Here is a 17,501-nt window from a genome sequence, read left to right on the forward strand (position 1 = left end):
TGCACAAATGGCTGTATAGCACAGATTTAAAGCTGATACACATGGACGGGTTTAAAAATGATGCCCTTACATCTCAGCTGAAGCCTCTTCAATAAAAACGACCATGAAGTGTTATGTATATACACACTGCGACCAGTTTGCCATTGAAAGATAAAAGGTATTCAGTCCAGAATAAGATGAGATGTCACCATGGATAAGATCAGATAAAAACTGTCCTTGCTGATATCTGCCTTCACATGCCATAGCCAGGGTTGTGGGTTGGGATTTGTTCAAGATAAGAACATCTCCAACAAAAGTCCATAAAACACAACAGGTGTTTTTTTTTTTTACTGCTGAATGTGAAGTTTAAGAAAAAGTCAACGTCAGAGGTGAATGTCAAATTCTCCGACAATCTTGATGTATCCAACATAGCTGGTTGCTCAGGGGAAGATGCTACATTACTACTAGGTATGCACAGATGAGTGGGACGTGAACAGTGCACTGTTGCTCTGACTTTAGGCTCACACCTTGATATCATCTGATACTGCTGCTCAGTGTTGGAAAAGTACGTAACATTATTCCTACTCCACAGCTTTTCATTGGAAAAACACTGGGTAGTTTACTTCACTACATTCATCTGATGGTTTTATGCTGATATAAAAAACAAAGCAATATGATGAGCTCATTACATTCAAAGCATTGTTAAGGAATTAAACCAGCCGGCCTCAAACTTTTTACCTTGTGACAACAGAAAATCTACTCATTAGTTGTTTCAAAGAGTTTTTCAACAACTTCTCAGATGGTTAAGATCTAACAAATGACGACTGATTTGACTGAGCCCTCAGATTTCTCTATGAAACCTCCGAAAGGCGTTGAAAACCAACATGTAGTTAAATTAATAATTATAATTTGCTTGCGTAAATTATAATATGATTCAATTATATATTTGTTTGTTATAGATTCTTCTCGTTGGTGTTTGTTGCTTTAATATCTATATGCTTCTTTCACAGCTGGCTGTATACACTTTTTCAATTCAGCATGACTCATTGCTGGGAAAAAGTGTTTTTTCTACTATTTATCTCTTTTTTTGGCTGATTTACAACTTTCTATAGATGTGAGAAAGAAATTCCATTTACTGTAATTACGTCTCAAAATTGGACTTGAAACGTCTGAATCTCCTTGTAAACTTTGCCCAGATATGGGTTATATAAAAAGAGCAAGAATTTCCAGTAAAGTTTTCACTCCTTTACAGCCTGGAAATCAATTGAAGCTCCAGTTGAAATATTGATTCGCTCAGCGAAATGTTACCTTATTACAGCATTTCCACGATTCATTGCCACAGAAAATTTGGGGGTAAAAAGATTTCAAACTTTTTGAATACATTTAAGGGTTTGACAATTGTTTTGTGTTTAAAAGGTGAAAAAGAAATCACAAGCTAAAGCATTTTGAGGCCAAAATAATTGAACAAGATAAGCTGTGTTTTTCATTAATTAATTCTTGTCCATTTAATGGTTACTGCTGGCCAGCTCCAGCCGCTGAGTGAAATACAGCAGACACTGGTCTTTGAAAGTGCATACTGAAAGTGCTCATCTGTCAGAGAAGTCAACTAATTCCCGAAAGCAGGACCAAATGGGCAATAAGAAGTGTAATTGTATTACACTGAATCAAAGTCGAGCTTTACCCATAGTGGGAAAAATGAATTAGTCATTTAGTTGTATCGACTATTCATCAAATGTCAAGTTTCACTTTTAAAATTGAGAAAAATGTATAAAGAATCAAACACTGCTGTGTCACCTTCAGTTTCCCTGCTTACATAACATCCATTCATCCACCATCCATCCAATCATTCTCCCATCTTGTGAAGATATCACTCACTTTCAAACTAAAGGCCTGTGGGAAACCTAGGTTCAACAAAACCAGTGAGTGACCCATTTAATCTTGAAACAAAGATGATGTGTGCATGTTTTTGAGACAGTTCAGAGCTCTGAGCAAGTTTGAGCAGCATAAAAAAGACACAATTTCTGGTAAGACTCTAAGTAGCATCTCATCACTTGCGAGAGGTTAAACTATCAGGCAAATCCATTTTTCCCTGGCACTGTGATCCATCACCCAAATTGACTAATCGACCGGCGATGGTATGTCAGCGCAGATTAAAAAAGGAACTTATTAATAATTCAATCCCACAGGCCAACACTAAAAAAGACAAATCCTCCCTTAGACAGTTTCTCTCCCAAGGATAAATGATAATTAACAAAACAGAACATGAAGCAGCTATCATGGACAGCACTGCTAGTCTGAAGGGGAGTTTTTGAAAGAGCAAAAGACAGATGAACTTTGAGAACTTAAAAATAACAGATCCAATGACTTTCATTCATGCACAGAATTCAATAGAAAATCCACGGCCCACTCCAAGGGGAGGGAGGGAGGGAGGGGGATTAGTTTCACAGGTTGGACCATTTCTCCATGAAACTGATTCCTTGCTCGACAAGCTCTGTGCTGCTAGGTGTTTAACACTGAAGTGCAGCAACAGAGGAAAGCAAACATATCACAGTGAGGAGGAGGAGGAGCAAACCAGGGCTGGAGGAGAAATTAAGACCCTTCACTGAAGTATAAGTAGAACAACTGTGTTATTTTTCCCCAAAAAAGTAGCAAAAGTACTGTAGAATAATAAAATAGTATTAATATTTAATGTGTGAGCTGGATTGTTTTTTTGTTAGTTGGCGGAGGTGGAGTTGCTTTATTAAGGCAGTTTAAAGTTTAAATTCTGGGGCCAGTTTACAGAGACTTCTTAATTTGCAGGACCTAACTGACTGGTAACTATGGTAATGGATGAGGATCTGGGGGGGAAAATCATCATAAATTAATAGTTCCCAAGTTCATGTAGCTCTTCTGACTCACTTTAGGAATCCTGTCTTATCTCAGGTGAAGAAACTCTAGTCTATTCAACATTATTTATCAGCGTTTATAAAGCTATTTGGGAGATAAGACGGACTGACAGACGGCTCAGATGACCTGTCTCTACGAATGAGAGTTTTGTCATCACATGGTTTCATCACCTGCATATCAACACCATCTGCCGTAAGCCTCTTACTGAATGAGTTCAGTCTGCTGACATTTTGTTGGTCATCTGAAAGCAATTAAAGAGCAGCCATATGTACAGTATGAAACAAATTCACCACATGGTGTTAAAGTGAAAGTTGGGAGAGCTTAGGGGATTTTCTGCTGTAATACCAGTTTTATCCCATCTTAAGTTTGTATAATATGGCCGTGAATTTGTTCTTGCACTTATTCTGCCAAAAAAAACCCCCAAAAAACAGTGTATCTATATTTAATGACCTTTTCATGTGACAGTCTTCATTATGGTTTGTGATTGTAGCTCACTGACATCAGCCTCACTGTTTACTTCTCTTCGCACTTTTCAAGTTACTGCTAATGCAAAGTGAACATTTCCTGCTGCTGCTGTTCACTGGGGGATTTCTTGTTGTGAAGCAGTCGCAGGACACGCAGTGTGTTTGTCAGGGTGGCTGGTGCTGACAGCAATCATTCGTCAAAATGGCACTTTCGGTATTCTGTTTTTTTTTCAGATGCACTACAGGCAGCTCGAGGAGCCGGAATGAGGAAAAATTGATCGTAGCGAATTTTGACAACTTCGCAATTTACAACTGCTTCAAATATTTGTAGAAGGCTGCAATATTTCTCCACTTTTTCATATGCATTTTGCAGCTTGACTTTTAGGTTGTGTTAGGACTGAAATTCCACTTGACTTGACTTGAAAACAGCTTATAATGTGTTTGTGCTGTTTGATGTCGATTGCCATTGCGAAGAAGCTGATTATATGTACTGTATGCTATTTTATGAAATATAATCTATGCAAAGTAAAGTACCATTTACTTCTAAAATTTTGAGTAAGTATTAATTAGAGTAGCTCTGAACAATAGAGTAGATGTATTTCTTTATAGTCCACCACAGGGAGGAACTCAGTGGTAAATCAGCAACGGGATTAAAGGGATATGCCAACATTTTTTTTGTGTGTCTTGCCTCACTCCCGAGTCCATGACAAGCAGATAGACACCATCCTTTCGACTGTGCGTGCAGTAACAAGGGAGATACGGGCAGAGCTGAAGCACCACTAATTAGCTTAGCTCAAACACTGGAAGTGTATAGGTAGTGTTAGCCTGCCTCCTACCCGAGCTGAAATCAGCAGTCAGAAGCTGATTTCACTTTAGCTCTAAATTCTGTAAATATGAGAAAGTAGCTGTTTAGATCAGCAGTGTGTCGTTAATTTGTCTAAATACCAGCTGTTTACAATTTTGTTCGGACGACTTCGGCGCTACTCAAGCTAGCCGTTGTGACCAGCGCACTTCCGGTTACTTTCACAAAATAAAACACCCGTTGCCCTTTACATACAGAAAACTATGACGATAGAATTTGTGCTTTTACTTTGAAAAAGGAAGCTAACCTACTCTCGATGTAGCTAGCTTGAACCAAAATAAACCGTCTTTGCTTGAACCCTCCGTTTTGACCAATCTCGTCCCGTTACCGGCATTTGACCGCTCAAGATGCCTTACCGGAGAGTTTTGTCAGCTCTGAGACCAAGATCGGCCCGCCGGTTTCCGTTTAGAGTTGCTGAAGAGTTTCTCTGATGACTTTAGGTGGAGGCAGGCACTACCTATGCACTTCCAGTGTTTGAGCTAAGCTAATTAGTGGTGTTTCAGCTCTGCCCGTATCTCCCTTGTTACTGCACGCACAGTCAAAAGGATGGTGTCTATCTGCTGGTCATGGACTTGGGAGTGAGGCAAGACACGAAAAAAAATGTTGGCGTATCCCTTTAAAGTCGACCACAGGGAGGAACCCAGTGGTAAATCAGCAATGGGATTAAAATTAGCAACATGTCGGGGCATCATGGCGGCACAGAGTGGGGAGCTCACTGTTTTGCTGAGGTGTCACTGAGCACAAGCAGAGCTCAGAGCAGATCTGTAGCTGACACTGACCTCTGACCTCCCTGCAAAATATTTATGTCTGTTGGAGACAACCTTGCATGCCCCCCACTGTGCACTCACCCCTCAGCAGCAATACAGCTCTGACAACGCAGCAGACATAAACAATAAATGTGACCTCCCGATCAGCTGGCGCTTTTCACAAAACTCTACATCTTCCAGGCTGAGACGGGCGCCGGCGAAAGCGGTACTGTAACTTCCGAGCTTGTGCGCATTCCACAGTGAAGCGGGCACAGCAGAAGTGCCATCTCAGCAGTAACCAGCAGGGGCAGACACGTTGGAGCGTGGTCACTGAAGTCTTTCACAGAGAAAGCTCTGTCATCCTTTCAGCCGCTAGTGTCTCTGCTAATGCAGCAAGACACTGTTTTGTCACAGTGGCAGAAACAGTTTAAATTTAGACACAGTGACAACATAGACAAATCTGTCTCTTTGAAGTGACAAAGATGTGAACAAATGCATGAAACAAAAGCTCCCGGATGCTCCTCATACAATGGATCATTTGTATAATTCATAAGCAGGTATACATTTGTATTGTACTGTAGAGGCTTCTAATAGCTTTCACTCAGGGCTTTATGCATAGAGGAGCTCAGGGAAAGGCTGCGAGTCAGCTGAGGTAAGAGCGTTTCTGTCCGCTGGGCCATTCATATTCAGGACGCTACACCTTTTTGTTTCTTGGCTAGAATCCCATCCCAGAGATGAGATCGGACACAGATAGGGTGCATGGTGACTGTAACAGAGACGGTGAGTACATACTGAGTCCACGGTGCAGTCTGTCCCAGACAGGTCCAAGTGGACCAGACAGTTGGGCTGGGCCAGGAACAGGTACAGGTTCTGCAGAGGAGAAACAAGAGGGTTGTTAAAAAAAAACATACAGTACCTTGATAAAATATACAGTGCTGTGCAAAAGTTGAAGGACTTTAGACATCTATATTCCAATCCATCATGCAATTCCATCAGCGGGCGTCTGAACCGTCCTTAATTCAGTCTGCAGCTTTAAAATGGCTAAAACCAACAGCCAGATTCATAAAGTCCTCAGAGACGAGAGGAATAAAGAGTCGTGCGACAGATGGTCCGTCCTTCACAGAGTCCTGATCTCAACAGCATAGACTCTCGTCTGGGATTACATGATTTAGGACATGGGAGTATTTTGTTTTTTTAGTCTTTTTTTAGTAATGATGTTAATTGATAGAAAAAAAACTGTCCATGGCAGTATGTTTGAAAAACTTTTGCACAAAGTATTTGTACTGAAATATACAGCACTTTAAAAAAAAAAACTTTCATCCCCTTTGGAAATTTTCATGTCTTGTTTTACAGCAATAAGTCAAAGTAGGATTTTTTTGGGCACAAATGCACCGAAAAAAAGATGTCAAAGTGAAAGCATATACGTGATCCGAGTTAATTATTTATATATAATACTTAGCTTATGGGTTTTCAAAGACGCGTAACTAAATGGAGATCACCTGTGGCCAATAGGTTTCATCTGACTGTAGCATAAATCTATAAATGTTATAAATCTGTCTCTGGGATGTCTGAGATTTTTGTGGCCAAAACTTCCACTATAAAGACAAAGTGAGACTCCGAGCGCCTCCATTAAAAACTCAGAGCAAAGTCAGGAGACGCTCACAAGAACATTTCCAAGCCACTGAACATCCCCTGGGGTCCAGTTAAATCGATCAGTGAGAAACAGAGAGAGTTGGACACAGCTGTAAATCTGCCAAGTGACTGTATAGGGGGCAGGCGAGGACCAAGACACCGCTGAAGGTGTGTCTGTCACTCTGCAGGATGACATGCTGGAAGACCGACTGGGCAAACAACTATAGAATCGTCCGGATGCTTCACCTTTCGCAGCAGTGTGAGAAAGTGGGACAGAGCCGGCCCCACGCTCTCCCCACATCGGAGTCACAGTTTGCCACGAGGCACATGGGAAACTTTGAAGTCAGCAGGAAGAAGCTTCAGTGGTCTGATGAGACGGAAACCAAACTTTCTGGCCATCAGACTTTATGATCATAAACATAACACCCCCCCCAGTGTGAGCTATGATGATGGCAGCCACATGCTGCAGGGATATAGATATAGGCTGGATTACAACCTGTTGGCAGAAGCTGCCACGTGTGAGAAGCTTTCCAGTGAGAAAACGAGCCCGAGCATGAAGCCAGAGCTGGAGAAGAAGGGCTGGGGAAACAGCAGCGTTAATGTAGTGGAGCGACGAAGAATCAGTCCACTCCTGCGTGGCTGGATGTGAAAAAGCAGTTTGCTCACAATCAACAAGCGCTGACAGAGCCTGAGTGGCTGTAAATATTTATCATTCGCATCACTTTGTCAAAATCTGTTTTCACTTTTGACATTACAGGGTCTTTTTCCTGTTGACTGATGTCAGAAAAAGTTAAATTCAATCCATTTATTTATTCATTCGCTATACTGCTGCTGATCCTTTCAGAGGCACAGGGAGGCAGGAGGGAAACCCCAGCTGACATGAGGCGGGGACGGAGTACACCCTGGACAGGTGGTCGGACTACGACAGGGCTGACAATAATTCACGCTCCCATTCACACATCATCGAATCTTCTTGCTGTGAGGCGACAGCGCTAATCACTGAACCTCCAGACTCAGTCAGGTGGGTGAGTCGGGGTTTCCTTCCCACTGTAGCGCAAGGCATAAGTCAGAACTCAGGAAAACTGTCAAACAAAAAGGCTCATTCATGCATGTGTTCATCCACTTGGATATTATGAGTTGGGTGCCTTGTAATTAACAGCTGGTGTCAACGACAGGACACAATTAAAATAACATGAGTCATTCATGTTTGTTTCATGAATTAATTTGAATTGGGTTATATTCTTGTTGTTGTTCATTCAAAACATATCAGACTTCCAGTGGGGCTGAATCTTTTTATACTGTATATATAAACATACAGCTCTGGAAAAATTAAGAGACCACTCCCAAAATGATCAGTTTCTCTGGTTTTACTATTAGGTATGTGTTTGAGTTAAATTAAATTTAAAAAATGTTCAACTACCGACACATTTCTCCCAAAATTGTAATAAAAATATTTTCATTTAGAGCTTTTATTGGCTGAAAATGACTAAACTAGTCTAAATAACAAAAAATATCAAGTCTTTTCAGACCTTGAATTTTATTTATTTATTTTATTTTATTTATTCCTAAACAACACAGCAAGAATATTTTAACTCAGGAAGAGTTTATAAATCAGTTTTTGTGGGATAATGTCAATGTTTAATCCCAGAATGAGTTGTGTTTGTATTGCTATTTAAAAAAGAAAAGAATGACTATCATACATGTAGAGATGCTTTTAAGAAACATTAGGTGGTCTGGTTTTTTCCAGAGCTGTATATACATATACACGTATATAGGCGCTGATTAAGTGTGTTTGAGTGTCCCTCACTGTGGCGTCCTCTCCAGACAAAACCCCAGGGTTTTTGCTCAGGTCCAGATGCAGCAGAGAGTTGGAGTAGTCATCACTTGAACACAACGCCTGAGACAGAGAAACAACTCCTAAATGGAGAGAGGGGAGACGGGGAGGGAGGGAGGAGAAGAGAAAAGGGGGTGAGGACAAGTTACATATTCATCCTTGAGTCATTTAATCACTTGATAATCAGCCGGTATTTTTCGTTATTGCTCTGGACATGACTTATTAGAGCCTAATGAATACAAAACTACATAATGGTAAACAGGCTCTGTGGTAAAAAAGAAAAAAGATAATAATTGCAGAGAGACTAGTGAGCTCATATGGCAGGCTGGTATATGAAAAGAACTGTTGGAGGAACACAGCCACTGTTTCTGCTCCGATCCCAGAATGAAAGTACACCCTGAAAATGCAAAACTAAAAAAAGAAAACCATTTTCTCAAATCAGATCACTACAAAATTACACCCACAGGCCCGAAGGAACCCCTCATTAAAATCCTCACCCTGCAACGCTGACGCAAAGCGCAGCACGCCACGCCAGGCTGAGGATTAAATATAGACCCGACAAGAACAACAACAATAACGACAACGGGAGAAACATCGAGCAGCAGCGACAAATGAAACAAAAAGTCTACAACCGTCGTTACTCTGTGTGATATGCGCTCCACCACATGTCCCCCAGTACAGCCAGCAATTACAGGAAGTGTGCTTTTCCTCCCTGTTCAGTGGAACTGGGGACCAGCTACTGCATGTGCTGCTCTGGAGCTGGAAAGGCACTAAGCTCTTCATCCCTAATTTGTAGCGATTAGGAGCGAAATGAGGGGAAGAGGGGACAGGGTGTCTAATCCTCCCCCCTACCTCCCCTCCCTCTCCTCCATGGATCCATCAGCTGCTTGATTTTACTGCAAGTGGGGACTTTTCCCAAACTAGAGATGCACCGATCCATTGACCAATTAGCTGGCTCGGACATCGGATGAATTAGGCCGATCCAGCATTCTGATCCAGTCATTTCTTTTTTATTAATATAATACACAGCAATACAGTTACAGCGATCTAGTGTTATTTATTTATTTTTGCTGCTCATGTACACTTTGTTATTTGTTAATAAATAATATTTACCCTCCTGTGGTCCTTTGTGGGTCAAATTGACCCAACGTGTTCCCTTCCTCCATCCGTCCTTCCCTCCTTTCCCTTCCTTCTTTCCACAATCCTTTTACCCTTCCTTCCTTCCTTGAACTAGTCTGTTCCCTCCCTCCATCTTTCTTTCCTTCATTTCGCCCTTCCTTCCACAATCTTTTTTCCATTCCTTCCTTCCTTTCTTCTTTCCCTTCGTCCATCCTTCTGCTTCCTTCCTTGACCTAATCTGTTCCCTCCCTCCATCTTTCTTTCCTTCCTTCCTTCCTTCCTTCCTTCCTTCCTTCCTTCCTTCCTTCCTTCCTTCCTTCCTTCATCCCCTTCGTCCTTACTTCTTCCTTACTTTTTGACCAAATGGCCCTGATCTGGTCCCTCTCTCCATCTTTCTTTCCTTCCTTCCCTTTCCCTTCCTTCTTTCCACAATCCTTTTTCCATTCCTTCCTTCCTTCGTCCCCTTCGTCCTTACTTCTTCCTTCCTTTTTGACCCAATTGACCTGATCTGTTCCCTCCCTCCATCTTTATTTCCTTCCTTCCTTTTCCATTCCCTTTTCCTTCCTTCCTTCCTTCCTTCATCCCCTTCATCCTTACTTCTTCCTTTTTGATCCAATTGACCTGATCTGTTCCCTCCCTCCATCCTTCTTTCCTTCCTTTTCCCTTCCTTCTTTCCACAATCCTTTTACCCATTCCTTCCTTCCTTCTTTCCCTTTGTCCTTACTTCTTCCTTCCTTTTCGACCCAATCTGTTTTTTTAAAAAGGCTAAATGTTTATGTCAAGCCTGAAGCCTTCACTCACATGGCAAGGTATACGGTTCATTCATTCAACAGTAGTATCGGATCGGTATCGGCCGATATGCTCAGCCCAGGTATCTGTATCGGATTGAATCGGAAAAAACTGGATCGGTGCATCTCTATCCCAAACCATCCGGTGTGTGTGACAGTGTCAAGTGTGTACAGTGTATGTGTGTGTGTGTGTGTGTGTGTGTGTGTGTGTGTGTGTGTGTGTGTGTGGGAGCGGGAGGTGCGAAAACACGCTCGATGCATCTCCCCGTTTGCTCCACCGACTCTAGTTGTGCGCGCCTCAAGTGATGCGCTCGTGTCGGCATATGTGTAGGTGTTTTAGAGACAGAAGTCAGAGGGAGGAGGGGAAGAAGAGAGAGAGGGATCTATAAATATTCAACAAAGAATGCCCAGACCCTGCAAAGTCATACCAACATACACCCATCCAAGGTCAGCACCATCACTGCATTCTCCCTGAATCGCTGTGTCAATCCGGCAGGCTTTGAAAAATCACACCTCGTCTGGGTTTCCCATTCATAACCAGACTAGCAGGGCATGAAGGTCATTGTCTGTGGCAAATATGTACAGAGACCCTCACTTTTCACATTTTGTGATATTGCTTTTTCATTTCTTCATTTTCCCCTCATCAAATCAAGACTTAATAACAGTCTCTGTGAAAACAGAAACATTGAAAAAGGGAAGCATCACACTGACAGTGCTCAGTATTCAGACCCTTTGCTCAGGACTTAGTCAGAACATCTTTGGCAGCGATTACAGACTCCAGTCTTCTTCAGGTTGACGTGATGAGCTCTGCTCTCCTGGATTTGGAGGAATTTTCTGCCATTCCTCTCTGCAGATCCTCTCCGGCTCCTTCAGGTTCAGCTGGGGACTATTAGCCATTTTTACGTGTCCATAGAGATGCTCGACTGGGTTCAAGTCGGGGGCTCTGTCTGGGTCATGCAAGGACAGTCACAGAGTTGTCCTTAAGCCTGTCCCTGTGTTGTCCTGGCTGTGCACTTCTGTGGCTAGGTGACACCCTGTGCGCTCTGGATCAGTTTTTCCATTAAGGATATCTCTGTACTTTGCTCCATTCAGCTTTCTTCCTATAGGGAGCTCTGTGCAGTCATGTGACAGAATCTCATCTCATCTTAAATGTGAGAAACACAGAGGAGAGGGATCTGGACCTGAGGTCAGTGGGGATCACAGTCCAGTGGTTCTACATGATGATGTGATTACACTTCCTATGCAGACTGTACGTATGTGGACCAGATGAATATGTTCTTATTCCTTCAGTGTGTATTAGAGAGCACAATCAACTATGGGATGTCAGCATGCTAAAGCAATCTCAGCGCACAGTTAAAAGCTTGCTCGTCTTGTTCAGCATGCAGTGAAGGTTACAGGGAGGAGTGAACCAGCCCCTCCAATAATAAAACAGTGCAAACGCAGCCTGCAAGCACAGACAATATTGTCCGCCCCATCTGATGTTCTCCATGAGGATGAGCTCTTCCCCTCTGGCACACGATACAGAGAAGCACAATGTAAACCCAACTCTTTTAAAAACTCATTTGTGCCTACCTCAATTAAAATTTTAAATAATGCTGCTAGGCGCTGCAGGGGTTGTGTGATAGCTTCATGGTGTTCTTATCACTTCATCTCTGCTTGTGTAATATGTGCAATATGTGTGATATCGCACAACACTGTGTGTACTGTGGTTGTGTGCTGCGTTGGTAATGTGTTGTTTCTTCCTTGTTTGTTATTTGTTTCATATAGCTACGGAGCTAGTTAATGTGGGAACATGACAAATTTCCCCGAGGGGACGATAAAGTGTATCGTGTGGTATCTGTGCCTGCTGCTGAGCAACACCCCCACACAGCAGATGCTGCCACCATCATGCTTCACAGTGGGGATGGTGTTGGGCAGGTGATGAGCGTCGCCTGGTTTCCTTCAAGACATGACGCTTAGGACCGAGGCCAAATGGTTCAAGTTTCTCCATCTCCACACAGGCTCTCTGGAGCTCAGCCAGGGTGACCATCAGATCTCGGTCCCTGATTGCTCAGCTTGGTCAAGCGGGCCAGCTCTACTTGGAGTCCTGGTTGTTTCAAAACCTCATCACTTAAAGAACTACAGAGGACAGTCTTCCACAGTGCAGCAGAATTTTTTTCTTGTATCCTTCCCCAGATCGTTACACCAACACAATGCTGCCCGTCTCTGAGGTCTGCAGGCATTTTCTTTGGCATTAAGTCTGGGTTTTTGTTCCAATATGCATCGTCAGCTGTGAGGGCTTATATAAACAAGTTTGTGCCCTTACAAATTGTAACCAATCAGCTTAATATACCACAGGTGGATTGCAATTAAGGTGCAGAAAAGATGAGAGATAATGAGAGGAGCAATGGGAAGAACCTAAACTCAAAGCAAAGGGTGTGAATAGCTACTTGTGTCAATGTGATATTATTCAGCACCTCTTTTTAATACAAATATGCAAATATCTTTACAAAAGCATTTCAAATTCTCATTAAGGAGTATTGAGTGCAGTTTAACGAGGAGAAAACAAACAAAAACTGGCTCCCAAACAACAAAATGTGAAGAACATGAAGGGGTCTGAATACTTTCTGAATGCTCTGTGTAACACAAGCTTTCAGTCTTATAATTACATTCAAATCCTCCTCATCCTTCCTGCCCAACAAAGGCAGAGAGCAGTAACTGCAGAGGAGTTGAGATACAAGGGTTTAGTGTTTTCTAGCAGGCTAGCAAAAGTAACAGAGAAAGAAGCTGATTATTTAAGCACTCGAAAAACCTGCAACACAGCAATGAAAAGAAATGCTGATTTTATGGATAGATAATGTCAACTAAATGTTGTTTGTCAGTGTCCTTTCAAGTGGTTGTTTCAGAAAATAAACACTGTGTCTGCCTGTTGATAACATTCATCTTGAAATTAAAATGAATAAAATAAGTTATAATTTAATATATTTCAATAGAAAATTTAAAAGATAGTTTAACCAAATAACAGCTAGCACCCACTGGCATCAAATGGATCAGTAGCTACCATCATGCTAGTTAGCGTTAGCATGAGTTAGCTGGGTTTCTTTTATAATAATATAATAATAATTGGTTTTAGCTCAGCCAACACAGAGAGCAGATACTGTGGGTTGACATGCCTCTTTTTGTGGTTACTGCTAATTTTACTGTGTATGCCGTTTACCATTTCAATTTCCTTTACACAGCGGAATACATTTTCATGGTAAATTCACCAGAATCCAAACATTCAGATTTAGTTCTTGTCTTAGTCCTGAGCGAATGTGTAGTTACTGTGTTATGCCTTTGGAGAGCAGCATGTGACTTCTCTGAAACTCAGTTTAAAAAAAAAAAATCACCATACTGTAAATCAGATAAACATAATCATTACCCATCAAAGCCATGACAGATCAAAAACACTCTGGAATATGTTATAATAATCAAAATACCATAAAGATCAGGCTATTAATGTATGGGTTTACAACTGTATCACTGTTATCTTGTGGAATCTGCTGTAATACTGCAGGGTGGCTGCATTGTCCGGGATGAAAGCAACGGAACTGGACACTGCGCTAATGCCTTTGTAGGATTTTTAGGGAAAAACAGATCAACTACTTATGATTTCGGCCTGATTATCATTTGGTAGATGGATCATACTGTCCATGCACGGGTCTGTTGATCTGTGGGAGTAAATGCCAGCTGAAACTCTGCATTTGGGGCAGTGTTGTGGTTGAGAGTGGGTTTAGTGTTGTGGTTGTGTGACAACATGGGTTCAAACCAGGATTTAAAAAAAAAAAAAAAAAAAAAGCATCTCCGCTATCGTAAAGCTCAGAGAGAACGTGGCGGACAACTGCGGACTAATAATTGAATAATCGAAAACTCACAACTCAAGTTCCTTTCACAAATTAACAGCTGTGCACTTTGCCTTAACGATGAGCAATGGAAGTTGATTCATTTCACAAACCTAAAGTAAAGTTCATACAGCACAAATACAAGTGGCCAAAAGTGCAACAGGTGAAAATAATTAAATACACGAACATTATGCAGTCTGGTTCTTCAATAAATTGCTGATAACAATGTTCAGATAGTGTATAAATTATTTGGAAGGTGCCTGCTCACACTCATTCAATTTTATACTTGTTTTCTTACCTCAACCAATATTTAGGTCTATATATTTTGTAACATATTTTATAAAAATAAAAATAACTCTTTTGCTATTTTTGGTCCATTCCTTTTTATGAGAACCCAGTGATGTACTGTAGTACTAGTGGTCATAGAAAATATCATGGACACAGATAGCAAAAATAGTGAGTATTGCCTGAAGTTCTGTGCTATACAGTATGTGTTTAACAGAATTCACAAACCATCAGATATCTGTAGCCCTGCATCTGAAGAAGCAGGAAGCACTGGCAGATGCAAAGATTCAGTGTGAGAAGAAGGACATGAATAGGCCTAATTATGAAAAAAAAGCCTAATAAATATTGTAAATGTTTCATGTTTTTTGATTATTGTAAATGCATTTTATTTGTTTAGAAATCAGGCCAATATGTACTACATGAACATGGAATAAATGTATTAAACACGGTGATTTCTGATAAGAGCGACTGCTGACTGATAGCCTGGTCTGGAGCAGGCTAGCTGCCGAGAATAAATCACCATAGTAACTTGACCAGGATAAATTTAACCCACTTTCGAACAACCGACTTGAGACTTAATTCAGCCAGGATATCCCGGCTTCATCCCTTATCTAAGTTTCAAACAACAGGCCCCAGGTTTGCCCCAACGGGAAGATTTGATCAAATATTTATTGAGGCGTGTGTGTGTGTGTTTGTGTACAGTCTCAGCCACAAGGGGCTGCTGTGTCTCAGAGGGGGTTTCCTACCTTTGGAGGACAGGGAGGTCTTTGAGAGGTTGAGGAGGCGCAGTCCCTTGTTGAGGCGGCACACCTGTTGAATCAGATTGGAAACTCCTGAGGAGAGGAGAGGAGAGGAGAAGAGAGAAGAGGAGAGGAGAGGAGAGGAGAGGAGAGGAGAGGAGAGGAGAGGAGAGGAGAGGAGAGGAGAGGAGAGGAGAGATAAGAAAATAAAAGCCTTATTTAAATCACAAATACACCACCCTCCAATCTAAAGCCAAATATATCAACTGTTTCAACTGACCAAATCTTCAGTCAATTAATCAAGAAAATCTACAATGAAAATCATTGCTTACAGTCCTTCATCCATCGCCTGCTCAAAGTTCTGACTAGGACAGTAATCGGCCCACACACAGCTTTGCCACATAACAATGAAATACCATGTGGCCAATACACCTCCTCCAAAACACACACACAAACACTATATATACACACACACACACACACACACACACTCCAGCTAAAAGAACATAACAGCATCATACTTCACAGTCTCACTTTCTCCCACATACCCAGTCCAGAGACAAACCCATATGAATACCATATGCCAGCATGGGTTACGTAAGGCATACTTCAGCTCAGCAATTTGATTAAAGATACTGCAGCCATGATGATAATATGAAAGGCTTGCCTTTATTAAAAATTGAATTCATTGGAATGCCAAACCTTGTTTCTGGTTCTTACGTTCTCCTGTCTTTCTCGGCTTTTATTAATGTGCATGTACAGACTCTTAATTTGAAAGGCAAAGAAAGGTAAGAAACTGAAGGTCATTCTTTGCTGTTATTCTACATTTTTTCCCTCCTATAACAGTGAAAGTCAAGACCGCAGCACGTTTTCTCATCTGAAATCTGAAGCAAGTGCACACACTCTCACACATGTTAACACATGCACATACGAAAGGAGAGAGTGGTAAGTAGAGCACACCCAGAATTTATTGAAGTGAGTGGAAGTGACATGTGTCAGACAGGGAGGACAGAAATTAACTAATGAGTGATATTTGCATGCAAGCACAGCCTGACCCTGACAGCCCAACATGTAGACTCAGGATGGAGGAGTCTACAGGGACTGATACACGGCAGTTAGAGGTTCAGTTTGTGTGGCAGGCTTTGGGAGAGACCGGAAAATGAAAGCATTCCTTTAAAGAAGACACGTCATACACATATAGCTTGGGAGAGAGGCAGATAATGAGGCTTCTGTGAGGACAGAGATTGATTTTGAATTCTTTGAGAGCAAACAAAAGCTGCAACCAAATAAAAGCAAAAAGAACAATCGGAAGTTCCCTGAGAGAGACGGCGGTAAAAGGGATAAAGGATTCAAAGTCTGGGCCGGTACTGTACCTTGGTTGTCTAACGTGTTGTGAGCCAGGTTGAGAGAGTGAATCACAGACGCCGGGTTCTCTGACAGAGCCGACGCCATCTTCTGTGGAAAATCCCTGAAGACAAAACGTTGAAAAGGGAAAATTGAGCTTTCTATAGAATTGCTAATCCAATACTGGTCTCCAGGACTGAGTAAATCCACTGGACAGATTTCCCTAATTCACCCTAATGCATCCGCTAAAATAAATAAAACTACATATCTTGGTGATGGGTGGATGTTTTATTGTCACGGTGCAGAAAATGAAATCAATTTGAATTATGTTTGGCTGTAATGGTAAAATGTTGAGGAAATGTATTTAAATCATACATGACAGTAAAAGATTAGTTTTTTAAACAGTCAATATGGTTAGAGATGGGGTGGGGAGGGGGGGCTTTAATACTTTTCTGGTATCAACTCAAATGTGTCTCAAGCAGCAAGTAACACTGTGTTTAATGGTGACATATTTTATTTGTGTTGATACACAAGAGGATACATTTCTTGATTTAAGAACAACCTCAGTGTAGTTTTGCATCTCCTCTCTCAGGCTTCTCTCTGTAGCTCTAATAACACCAGGTCAGTGTCAGCCAATCAGAAGAGAGGAGGCTCCTCTGATTGATCTATTAAAAATGTTGCAGATTTCAGATAAACACTGAAAGAAACCAAATTCTGCAAAATTAGATGACATGTCCAGGTGGGTGGGGCTTAAGGCATGGCTGAGGGTGGTGGCTGCTTTGTTGTGACATCACAAAGTTACGAAAGTCACTGACAGCTGGTTTTAAGGCTCAGTTTCTGATTAGAGGTGTGCGGCTTCATTTTGGACTCAGCACTTTGATACAATACCTTCCTAGTATCAATATAAAACCTAGACCTGGTTAATTATCAACTACACAATGGATATCTACCTTGACACTGTA

General features: G+C 41.6%; 1 protein-coding gene across 9 annotated transcripts in view; it reads right to left on the reverse strand.

Annotated features, from left to right (window-relative positions):
• Positions 1-17,501, reverse strand: part of carmil3 (capping protein regulator and myosin 1 linker 3) — a 108,971-nt gene that overhangs the window by 52,193 nt on the left and 39,277 nt on the right. For all 9 annotated transcript variants that reach the window (XM_085804912.1, XM_085804911.1, XM_085804910.1 and 6 more), the window contains exons 11-14: positions 16,569-16,663; positions 15,202-15,288; positions 8,377-8,486; positions 5,730-5,807 (exon numbers count right to left, since the gene is read on the reverse strand). In XM_085804912.1, the coding sequence (XP_085661038.1) occupies positions 5,730-5,807; positions 8,377-8,486; positions 15,202-15,288; positions 16,569-16,663 (370 nt within the window). The remainder of the gene's footprint in view (positions 1-5,729; positions 5,808-8,376; positions 8,487-15,201; positions 15,289-16,568; positions 16,664-17,501) is intronic.

The sequence above is a fragment of the Trachurus japonicus genome, chromosome 17, assembly GCF_045865225.1.
Source record: "Trachurus japonicus isolate A0001 chromosome 17, Traja_1.0".
NCBI classification, from domain to species: Eukaryota; Metazoa; Chordata; class Actinopteri; order Carangiformes; family Carangidae; genus Trachurus; species Trachurus japonicus.